The 14726-nt window shown below is 27.7% G+C and overlaps 1 protein-coding gene across 1 annotated transcript in view; it reads left to right on the top strand.

Annotated features, from left to right (window-relative positions):
- The first annotated feature begins 5229 nt into the window (after positions 1–5229).
- Positions 5230–14726, top strand: part of LOC107451365 (sialin) — a 27300-nt gene continuing 17803 nt past the window's right edge. The window contains exons 1-3 of the mRNA XM_071184633.1: positions 5230–5933; positions 10305–10473; positions 11543–11656. Of these exons, the coding sequence (XP_071040734.1) occupies positions 10404–10473; positions 11543–11656 (184 nt within the window). The 5' untranslated portion in view covers positions 5230–5933; positions 10305–10403. The remainder of the gene's footprint in view (positions 5934–10304; positions 10474–11542; positions 11657–14726) is intronic.

Below are 14726 nucleotides of genomic sequence, written 5' to 3'. Positions count from 1 at the left end.
TAAACACATTTTTCGTATCTTTTTTCATTATTCTGTATTGATTTAGTTTGATAAATACTATATTTAGCATTTTAATAATTTATGGATTTGAAATACAGCATGAAATACTGGCGTCCTTGAATACATGAAATACAGCATGAAATACTGGCGTTAAAGGCAAAATCTTCCTTACACAGCTCACTTTAAAACTATAATTTTTCAAAAACTTTCACTTCACTGTGTAGTTATTTAAATTTAAAAAAACAGCAGTTTTCCTCATTGAAATCTCTCTAATTTACAAAATCGATTGTTGTCAAATTCTTTAAAATGAAGGAAAAAAATTAGACTTCGTTTTTTGGATTTTAAATTTTAGCACAAATATAATTCCGATAACCAAAAGCATTTTTTCAAAATAATTATTAGATTATTTTTTAAAATTAAAAGATAACAAAATAAATTTTTGCTTGTAAATAGAGAGGCAGAAAATGAAATACATAAAAGAGACACCGGTGTCCCATCTACGATAAAGGGCCAAAAAAGTACTATCCTGAACAATTTGAAAATCTGGCACATTATCTTATTAACAAAAGCCTAGTCTTACGTAGTAATAAAGTGGTTGTGATAGGATAATGAGCACACAACATATGTGTTTTTTTTATCACACTTTTACTAAAGTATCCAGTGATTTGTGCAGCCTTTGTTTCACATAAAATCCGGTACTAAAACCGTCTTTATTGTTTTACAATAGAATGGTGTGGTAACATTAGTATAATGTGATATTTATGTTCCAGGTGTGTTATTTCATTGTCTACTTCTTAGAAAAATAGATTGAACTGTAGTTCGGAGAATAAATACAGAAAGTCAGTTTTAGGGTTCTTTACGGGAGAAACCAATGATCACTTCTAAGTATTCTTAAAAAAAATCTGATTACAAATACAGCTGAAAGCATTTAAAATGTTTTAAGTATTTTAATAAGGTATTTTGTTTCTGTTTTACCTTAAATTTAAAAAAAAAAAAGGGAAAAAGAAAAAACTAGATGTGTTTATGCTAAGGAAAGAAACGAGCTAATAACCCTTTGACGCAGAATTTTTATTAAACATATTTTTTTACATTTTTTTCATTATTTTGTATCAATTTAGTGATAATAAGTGAAGTATATTATATTTATAATTTTGATAATTTATGGTAATGAAATAAAGCATAGGACACAGGGGTCTTTTTCAGCATTAAAGGTAAAACCTTCTAAACACGACTCGTTTTCAAGCAATAATTTTTCAAACATGCACATATTTCCAGTTATTTAGATCTAGGATCTAAGTGTAATTAAAGAAAGTTCATCACTGAACTTTCTTTAATTTACAAAATAAATTTATAATAAATTTTTGATCATGAATGAAAAAAAATTATAGAGCTATTTTTTGGATTTTAATGCAAATATAATTCCGATAATCAAAAAAATTTTTTAGTAATTATTAGATTACATTTTATAATTAAAAAATGCCAAAATATATATTTTCTTTTAATTAGAGCGCCAGAAAAAAATATACAAAAGGAATAATGGTGTCCCGCGTGCGTCAAAGGGTTAATCTGTGAATTAAATCTAGAATTTATAAATTAAAAGCTAATTCCTTACCCTACATACTGTTTGAAAAACTATAAGCAAATTTGAATTTTTTTCTATTGTGTAGCTTTCTTTTAATTATTTTTCAATAATTAAAAATTTTACTAAGACTAAAGCTGATTAAAATAAAAAATGCAGGTTTACACTTATTTTTTTTTTTTTCAAAACACTTAAGTATAAACCTTGCATGTAATACTATTTAGCTTCGATAATTGCCAAAAACTTGTTTTCGTGTCTATGAAGATATAAGCTTCGAAATTTCTATAATTTTCTAACTACATAGAGCGCTCTAATCTCTGCTGGTGCTACGTGCTCAGTGACAATAGACAGGGACAGTGATGACGTATTTCACCCCGCCTCCTTCCAAACGCGTTCCAAACATTTTTTCGGACGAACCATTTCAATGGCATTTCCTATGTGAATTTAAGACGGCAAGATTTTTCGTTAATTATTGAAATAAATAAATTTATATAGCGCTTCTAAGGGACATATTCCTAATTTATGTAGTTTTCATTATACGGGGTATTCAGTAGATTTTACGAGTTAAGTGCATTAAATGCTATAAAAAAAGTTTCAAAATGGTTATCTTTAATTTTGATGTATAAAAANGAGCTTATAAAGTGACAACTAAAACCTATTAAAAGTTGAATTTAAAATAAAACATTAAAAAAAAAAATTAGCAGTTTTGTTTTGACCGCATGTTTAAGAAATGAGAGTTTTGGAGGCCAACGGTATGTAAACATAAAAACACGTTTTCCTTCATATTCCCTTTGACTCTTGAGATTAAATAACCTCTTTTCTTCAATTTTTATTTTTTGTTTACTCAGTATTATGCCTGTCCTTGTCAAGGTTCACTATTTTGAATCTCTTGTAACTCCAAAACGCTGGTGTTGGAGTTCTAAAATTTGGACATTAACTACGAGGAAGCAATTTTAGTTCCCGATTTTAAAAAATAATTTAAAAATTCTAAATAATCCGTTCCGGAGCGATGTTGTAAAAATGATGATTCCGCTTTAGTTTAACATTAACCATTGTCATAAATAAAAGTGTTCGCGATTTTGTTTAAGATTTCATTGCACGATCTTTAATGTTTAATCATTTTTAACAAATTCAGTCATCAGTGTGAATAGCATGTAGATCGGTTGCGTTCGACGCGTCACCAGCAAGTATTTTTCTTACAAAATAAACCTCTAGATTGTTTGTAATCCTTTTCTAGGGAACTGATGAATCCTATCAAATTACATATCATTGTTTTATTTAGGTAAATGCCAGATTTGACTGATAAAGTAAGATACTTTCGACTTATATTTCTTTCCTCGGTCTAATGCGCTTGTCAACTATAAGAAAAAAACTTAGAGTACTGTAATTATTTTAATTGTGGCTATACATATTTATTGCTGAAATATACAATGTAGACTACAAAAGCATCACTAAACATTATGATTCAGAACAGAAATAGGAAATAAAAAAAATACAAATAAATTTTAGCACGAAATTGGTACTTATAAAACACTACTATATTTAACTTTCTAAAAACCACTCGTAAAATGATGCAAATTTCAAGCAGATATTTGCGTCTACAGAGATAGATAAGGCTTACAATACTTAAAAATTATATCTGTGAGATATAGATTACAATAACTACATACTAATGAACATAGCTCATTTTAAAAAATCAGTAAGGATAATGCTGCAAATTTACTTATAATAATATTAACTAAATAATTGTATATAGTGAGAAATGTAAATTGAACCATTGAAATAACCATTTTAAGGACCCAGTACACATTTGCTATTAAAAAAGAAGATTTTGAATTAAAATTAAAAAATAAAATATTTTGATTTCTTAACTGTTCAAAAATTTATGTAATTATTGAGAAAAAAGCCTAAAATATTAAAATGTGCAACAAAAAAAAATTAATTACTTTAAAAAATCAATCAATCTAAATTAGAAAATGAAAACCATAAAAAAATATTGTTGATTTGGGTGCATTATTATTAAAATGAAGAAAAAACTAAACTTAAACGTTACTTTTCTGTCTCTGCAATAATATTTTTGAATAAAATAAATCTTATTAAGACGGTTTATAACGGTTGTAACAGTTGTGAAAAATTTGAAATTTTTAAATGAATCTTATACAGTGTACAGTGCACAAAATAAAAAACTGACTACCCCGAATAACTTTTGATCTATTGATCGGATGTTCATGTTTTAGGACTCAATTTTAAAGGAGTGACCATAAATATGCTAATTAATTAGTGCAGACGATATTTTAAGTAACAAAATCAGACACAAAAACGTACTTCCTCTGAATAAACATACCTTTTTTACGACTGATTCAGATTTCTGACACACAAAGTACAGGGGGTAGCAGCAAACTGGGAAATACAGTCCCCATAGTTTGGTCAGGAGAGTGGTCCAGAGTTTGGATCCCTTAATGTTAATTTTATTTTTTGTATACTTTGCCATATTTCGTATTGTATATTTTGCCATATCATATTTTGTATATTTACTCAAAGATAATTTCATAAGAAATATAACTTTTACTAAATATTTATTATTTATTTAAAAATGTTTGAACAAAAATTTGAATTGCAAGCTCTACAATTTTTTACACCATTTTAAAGGATCTAATTTTGTATGGCAAAATACAAATTTTGAGTGAAATCGTTGAATTTTAAAAATACGACTTATTGAAAATTTGATTTCTCAGGAACTATTCGATCTATTTCGATCTATGGTTGCCTAGCAATTCAAGTTTTTTCCACCATTGTTAAATAAAATAATAAAAAAAATATTAATATTTTCTAATAGTTATATTTTTCATGGAATTATCTTTGGATAAACGAATTTTATAATTGTGTGCAAAAATGTTTCGATTCGCTTAAAAAGTTCTCTAGATATGACAAAATACACAAAAAATTAAATTAATATTAAGGGGTCCAACCTTTGGACATTTCTCCTGACCAAACTATTGGGACCATATTTCCCAAATTGCGGCTACCCCTATATTTTGGGGGTAAGATATCCGAATCAGTCGAATAAGGGGTATGTTTATTCAGAGAGAGTACGTTTTGTGTTTGATTTCGTAACTTAAAATATCGTCTCCACTGATTAATTAGTATATTTGAGGCCATCCCTTTGAATAATTAAGTTTGAGTCCTAGAACGTGAATAAACGGTTCGTTTATATTTTGCTATAATTAATTTGTCGAAAAAGTAATATTAACAACACCATATCAACACTTTTAAGTATTACTTAGAAGGATTAAGTATGATTAAGAAAAGAAGTATTTGGCTCTATTAACAAAAATAATATTAAGCACAAATAAGCATTGATGGAGTAAATGCAAATCATTCTTATCATCAGAAATATTAAAAACTATTGTCAAAGGCAAATCTTTTTTTCTGGCACTTTGAGCGTAAGAAAATAGAGCAATTACGGAAACAATATTATTTTTACAAACACGTTTACGGAAACAATTTTTTTTCAAATTTATATTGAGATGTCTTTGGAGTTATTTGAAAAAGATCACACGTGAATGCAATTGTTATGATCATTCATGACTCTATTGTGATTCACATATTTAATTCTAAGAAAATTGACTTAAAAAACTGCTTACAAGACTTTCACGTAAACTTAATCGATACAAGTCGCAAAAAATACCTCTTTAACTTCAGAAAGTCATGAAATGCTTTCCATGTGACTCTCAAGATATCAAAGTTGCGACAAAGTTTCTCAGTTATTTTAGTCCCAGTAAAGTATGCTGCGACTTATACCAAGGAACAAAAATCACAATAAATAGTCATAGAGAATTTTCTGTGATCTCACAAGCCAGAGTAGCATTAAATTCGCATGATGACCACCTTGGGATAATTCAAAACTGTCACACACTGTGACCATTTTTGACTTTCTTATGACATCGCTGAGACAATCTGTGGTACCAGGACAGTAAGCCAAATTTTATTGCTCCTGGCCGGATGGTTCAAGAGTCAATAAAGAATAGACAGACATACATCCACTTTTAGATATAGATTTCTGAATTTGTTGTTCTATATTTGGAAGTGTGGGCTCGACCTTCATAAGAAACTTTCGGCATCAGATCTTTTTATACCCTTCTCATTTATTATTCTACATAGCATCATTCAATTCTCGTTAAAGAAATTTAGCATTTTATGAATTTTGAAATAAACCGGTTACAAAGCTTTTCTTCCTTCACCTGTTGAAAATGCATTCCTTAATCTTTTAAAGCTTTTTGTTTTTTTTCAAAGAAAATAATCTGAACCCTTTTTGGAAGTCAAACAAAATGCAAGGCAAGGCTTCTCAATAACAGTTAGTATTTTAGTCTTTATTTAGTAAAAATGCAATTGGTAATTACTTCTTGTTAATAACATGCCATAATTTTGCTTAAACATGAAAAAAAAAATCACTCATTTGTATTTAAAATACTGCTCAATGTTTAGAAGAAATTTCTTTTTAAATTACATTCCTTTTTTTATTACTCCTTGTTAAATTTTCTTCAATTTAATAATAATTTTTAAATAAAAAAAAACCACTCTATGTTTCGTTTTTCTATTATATCATGAATATGTAATATTTAAGGAAATAAGGATTGACTAATTTTTTAAGTGCTTCTGATCTATGTAAAATAAATAAATTTTATAATGATTGCTTTAAAATCTTAATAATAAAATATAAAAAAAATATCTCCCTGAAGTGTAAAATTGGAAGTCCGTCTCTATGTAATTATATATATAAATAACTCTAGAACAAGAAAATCGATTTGGATTCTGTTACTTTGAGCTGTTAGAAATATTGCTGGGGTGGTTCAAGAAAAATCATTATTTTTTTTTCAAAGCTTGATACTTTCTTCCAAGAAAAAATCCTTACTTTCTCTTGTGGAATTTTTTTTTGGAAGCTTAGCTTTTTGGCGTTTATTAGCCGTTTAGCAATATTGAAATTGCTTGTTTTTTTGTAGGGCAGCACAGGCTGTGATGAAAACAGCATCACAAAATAAATAGAAATTTACTTGCTAAGAATTCAATAAAGTCAAAGTTTTATTTAAGCATTTCCCAAGCGTAAATTGGTAATTTTGTTTTACTTATTCCTTTATATTTCCATTAGCAAATTCAAAATTATAGGAAAAATCTCGCATGTACAGGAAATTTAAACAATTGTTCAAATTTATTTAATTTTTCTTTAATTCTACTCAAAGTACTTTTAATAAATGTGTAAAGTTGAGAAAAATTCATAAAACTTAAAAAAGAAATATCGGTTTAAATACTTGTTTTCCGTTGCTCTATCAAAAAGGAAGAAGAAAAAAAAGATAAAATAATTCTAAAAAAATGAGTGCTTCAAACTTGATCATGGTTTTAAATTACAGAATTCTTACTGAAAAAATGGACAAGATTTTAAAATGGCTGATTAATTAAAATACATAAAGAAACTTTTTGAACAATAAAAATTTCCAATTTAACAAGATTTTTAAAAAATAATTACTGCATATTTAAAAATAAATTTTTTTTTCAGTGAAATTTTTTCACCCAAATAGAAACTATGAAAATCAATGAATAATTTTCATTTTTGCATATTTTTATGAATTCAAAAGTGAAGTGCCGAAAAATGTTTAGACTAATTAAATTAGATCAGAAATACTCTTTTTACCACGTTTATATAAACTTGCCTTCGTGTATGTCTGTCCGGGTGGAATTTTGNATATTTATATATATATATATTCTTTAAATGATTTTTTTCTTCCGATTGTCAATTTTTTTTAATAATAATATCCTTCAAAGAAACATGAAATCAATCTAACTCCGTAGAATAACTAGCAAGAATGGCGGGCTAAAAATTATCACAGCTAGTTTGATTGCTTAATGACGCTTGGAATCATTTCTAATAACTACCTTTCTACTCCTCTCTGTTTCATAATGCAATCTAACAAGTTTTGGTGTTTTCAATCCCGCTTTCCACTATAGTGACCCGTAAGATTTCAATAGCATTTGTCTTTCTTAAATATGATTTTGAGACCCCTAATCTATATACTTTTTTACTTAATTTTAAAAACGGTTTTTAAAACTAGATATTAGGTGTGGTCATTTCTCGGAAGGAAATGTTTAGATATCTAAAAATTCATAATGACCAAATTTGCTTTCATCAGGTCTTGAAGAAATGAAATCAAAGTGATAGCCAAACAAAAATCTATTTTAACACCATTTAAAAGTGGCAATTAAGTGTATAGATTGACTTTAACTTAAGCGCAAAAGACAGATTTGTTTGACAATGCTGTCTTTTAAATCCCCATTAATATATAAATGAAATAATGTTTAGTTTATTAAGCCATCTGGGGTGATATTTAAAATACAGTTCATTTTTATTGATAATTACCAAAACTGATGCTCTATATCATTTTCTCTCAACCGTCTGTCTGCTGACCGATATCGGATCGCAAGCATTTCCCGCAGGTTCACAAACACTATTACTTTAAAGTTATAATTTATTCTTTCTTCTTACTTTTTAGTAAAAAGATTAAAAAAATAAATAAATTAAAAACACTAATTAAATCCAATTTTTCTCTTCCTGTAGCTATTTACAGATCCCTCGTCATAATATTAAATAATTATTAGGTTAATTGTCATAAATTGTTGCAACTTACCTGCTCTTGATCTAATGAGCAGATATTTGCACACTGCAACTAAATGTTAGCAATTCGAGGCCCTAATCTTAAATATGCAATTAAATAAATAATTAGTTATAAAATCAGACACAAAAAAGAACTTTCTCTAAATAAACATAAATTTTTTTTTGATGAATTTAGTTTCATGGTCCTTAATTTTGTGAAGTAGCTGCAGTCAGGTCCCATTATTTAAGGCAGGAGAATGATCAATAGTTTTTACTCCTTGAAGTTAATTTTATTTTTGGATCATTNATAGTGACCCGTAAGATTTCAATAGCATTTGTCTTTCTTAAATATGATTTTGAGACCCCTAATCTATATACTTTTTTACTTAATTTTAAAAACGGTTTTTAAAACTAGATATTAGGTGTGGTCATTTCTCGGAAGGAAATGTTTAGATATCTAAAAATTCATAAAGACCAAATTTGCTTTCATCAGGTCTTGAAAAAAATGAAATTAAAGTGATAGTCAAACAAAAATCTATTTTAACACCATTTAAAAGTGCCAATTAAGTGTATAGATTGATTTTAACTTAAACACTGATTTGTTTGACAATACTATCTTTTTAATCATCATTAATATATAAATGAAATAATGTTTAGTTTATTAAGCCATCCGGGGTGATATTTAAAATACGGTTCATTTTTATTGATAATTACCAAAACTGATGCCCTATATCATTGTTTCTCAACCGTCTGTCTGCAGACCGATATCGGGTCGCAAGCATTTCCCGCAGGTCCTCAAACACTATTACCTTAAATTTGTAATTTATTCTTTCTTCCTACTTTTTAGCAAAAAGATTACAAAAATAAATTAATTAAAAACACTAATTTAATCTAATTAATTCCAGTAGCTATTTCCCGATCCTTCGTCATAATATTAACTAATTATTAGATTAATTGTCATAAATTGCTCCAACTTACCCAATCTTGATCTAATGATCGGATTTTTGCACACTGTAACTCCATGTTAGCAATTCGAGGTCCTAATCTTAAATATGCAGTTAAATAAATAATTAGTTACAAAATCAGACACAACAATGAACTTTCTCTAAATAAACATAAATTTTTTTAATGAATTTAGTTTCATGGTCCGCCGGCCAGGTGGCCGAGCGGTTAGCGTGCCTGACTGCGAAGCCATAGGCTGCGGGTTCGAATCCCGCTCTGGGCATGGATATTTCTTTCTCTTTGTGCTGTCCTCTGTTGTGTGTATGATGTGTGAATGTGGCCCACCCTATAAAAGGGTTTGTGGCATTGTGTCGTGGGAAATGTTGCTCGCCTCCGTGACTTTGGTTCACAGGTGCCCACTGGGTAACGCGAAATGAGCAACAATTCTGGCATAGTATAGGCAAAGATTCAAATTCAGTGCCTGCCATTCATGGTCCTTAATGTATGTCTAGTAGCTTAAGTCAGGAAAAAAATGGTCCCATTATTTAAGGCAGGAGAACGGTCGACAGCTTTTACTACTCAAAGAAACATTTCATTTTTTGAGCATTTCCCCTTCTAAAAGTATTCCAATTTTGAAGTTTTTATGATTCAAGAACTATTTAACTGATTCTTTTCAAAAGTTATATATTTTCATGTAACAGTATTAATTATATTAAATTAGTTTAAAGTAGTGTTTACCGTATAACTCAAACTTTTTTCGATCATTGGTAAATTATAAATAATAATAAAGTTGTTTATTTTATATAATTTTTTAAATTAAATTTTTATGTACTAAAAATAATTTTTTTACGTGGAATTATCTGTAGATAAACGAGTTTTATAATTTTGAACAAATATTTTTCGATTTGCTTTGGTAGTTTAATAGATATGACCCAGAAAAAGTACATTTCTGTGGCTGATTTCTTAATTTAAAATACCGTCTGTACAAATTAAGATAAAACCTGTCAATCATTACAATGAATCGTAGTACGCAAAAATCTTTTCATTAGATCAAAAGTTATGCAAGTTTTTTTTTTTTCACTTTTTAAGGAAAGTCGAATTCCTTGAACAATTTTTAAATGTAACTTTTCAATTTATTAGATTTCTTCAAACTTGAAAAAGTACGCATTTCAACTTAGAAATTCTGTAACTTTATTCCACAAAACTGGATGAAGTTACACCAAGATTTAACGCTCTCGGATGTTTTTTACATATTCCAACATGGGAAAGATAGATGAAGATGAGCAAAACGACTCTTATAGAAGATTATGTGAGTATTTTTTTCAAAATCATTCCCCACTAATTAACTAGATATTAATGGTTTTTCAAAACACCACTAACACCCAAGTATATCTTTAGTGATTAAGTTTCATAAGAGCTTTTTCATGTTTTGTAAAAGAAAAGCGAAGGTGGGACATATATCTTCCGCGTATGCATAGGAGATAGCAATTTTTGAGACTCAAATATAGCAATGAAGGCAAGTGAGGATATTAATTAACAATTCACAATCTGGAAAATAAAACCATTTAATAAGTATGAAACATGAAAAGGAATGTTAATGTAGAAAATAAGATACAAGATTACCGAAGATTCATTATTATACAAATATTTATTTTTTATGCCGCATGCTTAGATGACAATCTTTGCGCTTTTGGGGAAAGATTATTTCCAGAAATAAAAATAAAGCTATTTAAGTTGTTAAATTTTTTAGCACTTCATCCCATAATGATCAGGATTCCTATTTTCACTGTAAAAATTGGATATTCAAATTTCACGCAATTTTCTTCGTTTTTGACGAAAGTGTTTCCTGGTATACGCTCTGAGTAAATATTTTGTCAAAGTGACAAAATAACTATCGTTACTTCTTCACAGAAACAAATTTTGTTGAACAATTTGAGGTCAACAATTTGAAACAATTTGAGGTCATCTCCCTGACCACCATACGGTCGGTCGGCCAGTTACGTCATTCTAGTTTCGATCGTCTAGTCTTCATTCTGGTAAGCAATCTTCCACGAAACTCTGAGATGAGGTTTCGAGTTGAGGAAACTTTTTCGTCATAGATTTGAGATTTCTCCTTTCGTCACAAATTATGTGATTTCGTAACGAAATTATTCTCAAAATTAAAGAAAGACAGCTCAAGGGTTACCGAATCGCAAACGTGAGTTTTGTTTCAGAGAGTGTGTATGTTTGAATTAACTGCGTTTCGTGCTAACCAAAATCATTTAAAACCAAGAGTCAAATATTTAAGCATAGAGTTCGCTATAATTGGAAATAATCTTTCACATCAGTGTACGAATAAGCAACTATGCTTTAATTTCAATAGTTGTAATTTTTTATAGCTCAGAACGAAGGAAACGATACTCTTGCTAATTATGGATCTTGTGAACTTAATGTAGACATAGCAGCATCAGGTCATATAGAAAATGAATTCCAGGTGTTTAGTAGAGAAAGAAGTAAGTAAATGTAAAATCTTGATAAAGTATAAGTTAGTACACAGACTATAAGAATCACAGAGCATACATATAAGAAAAAAATTATAATTTTCTTCAAATTTTACGCAACCCGGAGATAATTCAAAATTTAATTTATATCACAAATTGAGCTTCAATTTTCTAAAAACAATAATGCTCATTTAAGTCAAAAAATAATTCGTATTTTTTTCAAACAAACCTGTTTAGTCTGAAACAAGTTATGTTCAAAACATACCTATTGCTGATATAAGGGCGAACACTTTGGGAAATTTTTATGATGTTTTCAAATCTATAAAGCATTTGAAAATTGTTTTTCATTATAAATTGAAAGTGAATTCACACAATATACTAGAAAATACTCCCATATGCCATGAAATATTTATCAAAAGTCTATTTTTTAAGAGCTTATTTAGTGTAAAAGGTGTGAACTTCAGCCTATACATTAGATGAGGTAGAACAATTTGTTTTTTGCCGCTCAAAAATTTTCTGAAATATTTTTTTTTTGTACTAAAAGGAGAATATCAATTACTGAGAAAATCATGTATGTCAGGAAATATATATATGAATGCTTTTTTAAAAACTTTGCAATAGTCTAAGAAATGCTAAACATACAGCATACATATCAGTATTATAAGAGAAGACATTTAGCGAATTCATTTTATAATTTTTTGTAAGAGTTTTTGATATTTATTTTATATTAAGACGCGAGCTTCAATATTTCATAAAATATGTATATATTTGAAGCAAATATGTGTGAAAATTAGTTTGATTAGTCCAAAAGATTAAGTCGGACCACATACATCGCGATTATAAAGAGAATGATTTGCGAATTTGTTATAGTTTTTTTTGCATAGCGGAAATCATTTAAAACTTGTTTAATATAAAAATGTGAGTGCTAATTTGTTAAAAAACAACCACATATTTAATGATTTATTTAAAATTTTTTTTAAAAGGCCTTTTAGCTCAAAACACGTTAACTTCAAATCATATATATTGCTACTATAAGGGACTTGGTGAATTTTTCATAATTTTTTGAAAAGCGTAAATCGTTTAAAACTTGTTTTATATTAAAGTGAACGTCAATTTGATACAAAATATTTATATATGTCAAGATATATTTAATAAAAAAGTTTATAAAAAAGAAAATATTCAATAAAAACGTTTGTTTAGTCCAGAAAATGCTAACTTCAGAGCATACATATCGCTAGAAAAAGAGTGGACAATTTGAAATTTTTTTTATAATTTTTTGCAAAGCGGAAATAGTTAGAAACTTGCTTTATAGAAAAAGTGAACGCTAATTTGTTAAAAAATACTCATATATTTAAAGAATTATTTAAACAAATTGTTTTCAAAAAACCTTGTTTAGTCCAAAAGACTAACGACTTCACATATCGCTGATGTAAGGAATGATAAGTCACGAATTTCTTATAATTTTCTGCAAGAAATAAATCCTTTGAAGTTTTTTTTTAAGTTATAAAGTACTGGTCAGTTTGTTAGAAAATACTCATATACGTCAGGAAATAATTTTAGAAATTTTTTTTTAAGAAAAAAGGCTTGTTTAGTCTTTGATGTATTAGCTTTAGAAAATAGGTATATCTTACATAAGGAGATCACTTAGCAAATTGTTTTATCATACTTCAAAGCATCAATTCAACATTTTCACATTTCAATTTTAGCAAATCGAATTTCAAAGCGTCAATCATTTGAATCTTATTTTACATTAAAGGAAGAGCGTCAATTTGATAAAAAAAACATTTAGGATTTTAAGGAAATATGTGAAGAAAAGTTTTAAAAAGTAGTCTACTAAGTCCATAAAATGCCATAAAAGTTAAAAGCATTCATATCACTTATGTAAGGGAATTTTTTAAACTTTTTTGAAACGAGGAAACCATTTTAAATTTGTTTTATATTAAAAAGTGAACATCAATTTGCAATAAAATATCCATATATGTCAAGAAATTTTATGGAAGTTTTTTGAAAAAAATTTTTAGTCTGAAAGATTCTAACTTTTGACCATACATATTCTTTTCAAAGGAAGAACATTTTTTAAATTTTTTATTGTCCATATATTTATAGAAATTTTTAAAAAAAATTTTCTGTTTAATTCAACATGTACTAACTTCAAAGCATATATATATTGCTGTTATTAGGGAGGACGAATTGCGAATTTTTTTGGGGTTTTTTGCAATGCGAAATCATTTGAAACTTCATTTATAATAAAAAAATTCGTGTCAGTGTGTTAGGAAAAAACCATACACGTCAAAAAATAATTATAAATCTTTTTCTTTTTAAAAAAAGGAGAAAAAAAAGCTTGTCTAATCTCAAACATGCAATGTTCAAGATATATAACATCACTAACCTAAGGGGAGCCTAACAATTTGAGAATTTTTTATATATTTTTTGAAAAGCGGAAATCATTTAAAACTTATTTCATATTAAAAAAAATGAGCGTCAATTTGTTGGAAAACACTTATGTATTTTAAGAAATATTTGTGAATTTTTTTTTTAAAGAAGCCTATTTAATTCAAAATATGCTTAGTTAAGAGATATTCATGAACTATCGAATAAATAGCAGCAAGAGACAGCTGTATTTAATTTAATTAAAAATGAACCTCAAAACTTTCAAATTTTTCCTTTTTTCTTTTATCAAAACATTAATCACTAGAAAAAAAACTATATTATTATTATTATTATTATTATTACATTATTATTATTATTTACTGCGAGAAACATGTTAAAAGAGTGAGTTGTATTCACCAAAATAAATTTATAAGTAGTTTATTTTAAATCTCGATTCAGTTTAAAAATTTCAAACAAGGGAAAAAAATCCTAAATTTAAGGTGGTAATTTGGTTACAGTAGCAATTAATATTTTTAAATTAACAATTAATTTACAGTGGAACTGTTAATTAATTGTTAAGAACTGTTTAACATATATGCCAGTACTTTTACTTTCGTTACTTGTACCGCCGGTACAAGTAAAAAGTACGTACTTTATCCTAATTCTCGTTACTTTTTAAATTTAGTACTTTTACTTGTACTTTCGTTACTTT

This window comes from Parasteatoda tepidariorum, chromosome 8 (genome assembly GCF_043381705.1).
Source record: "Parasteatoda tepidariorum isolate YZ-2023 chromosome 8, CAS_Ptep_4.0, whole genome shotgun sequence".
NCBI lineage: Eukaryota > Metazoa > Arthropoda > Arachnida > Araneae > Theridiidae > Parasteatoda > Parasteatoda tepidariorum.
This window is presented reverse-complemented; position numbering and strand designations above follow the sequence as displayed.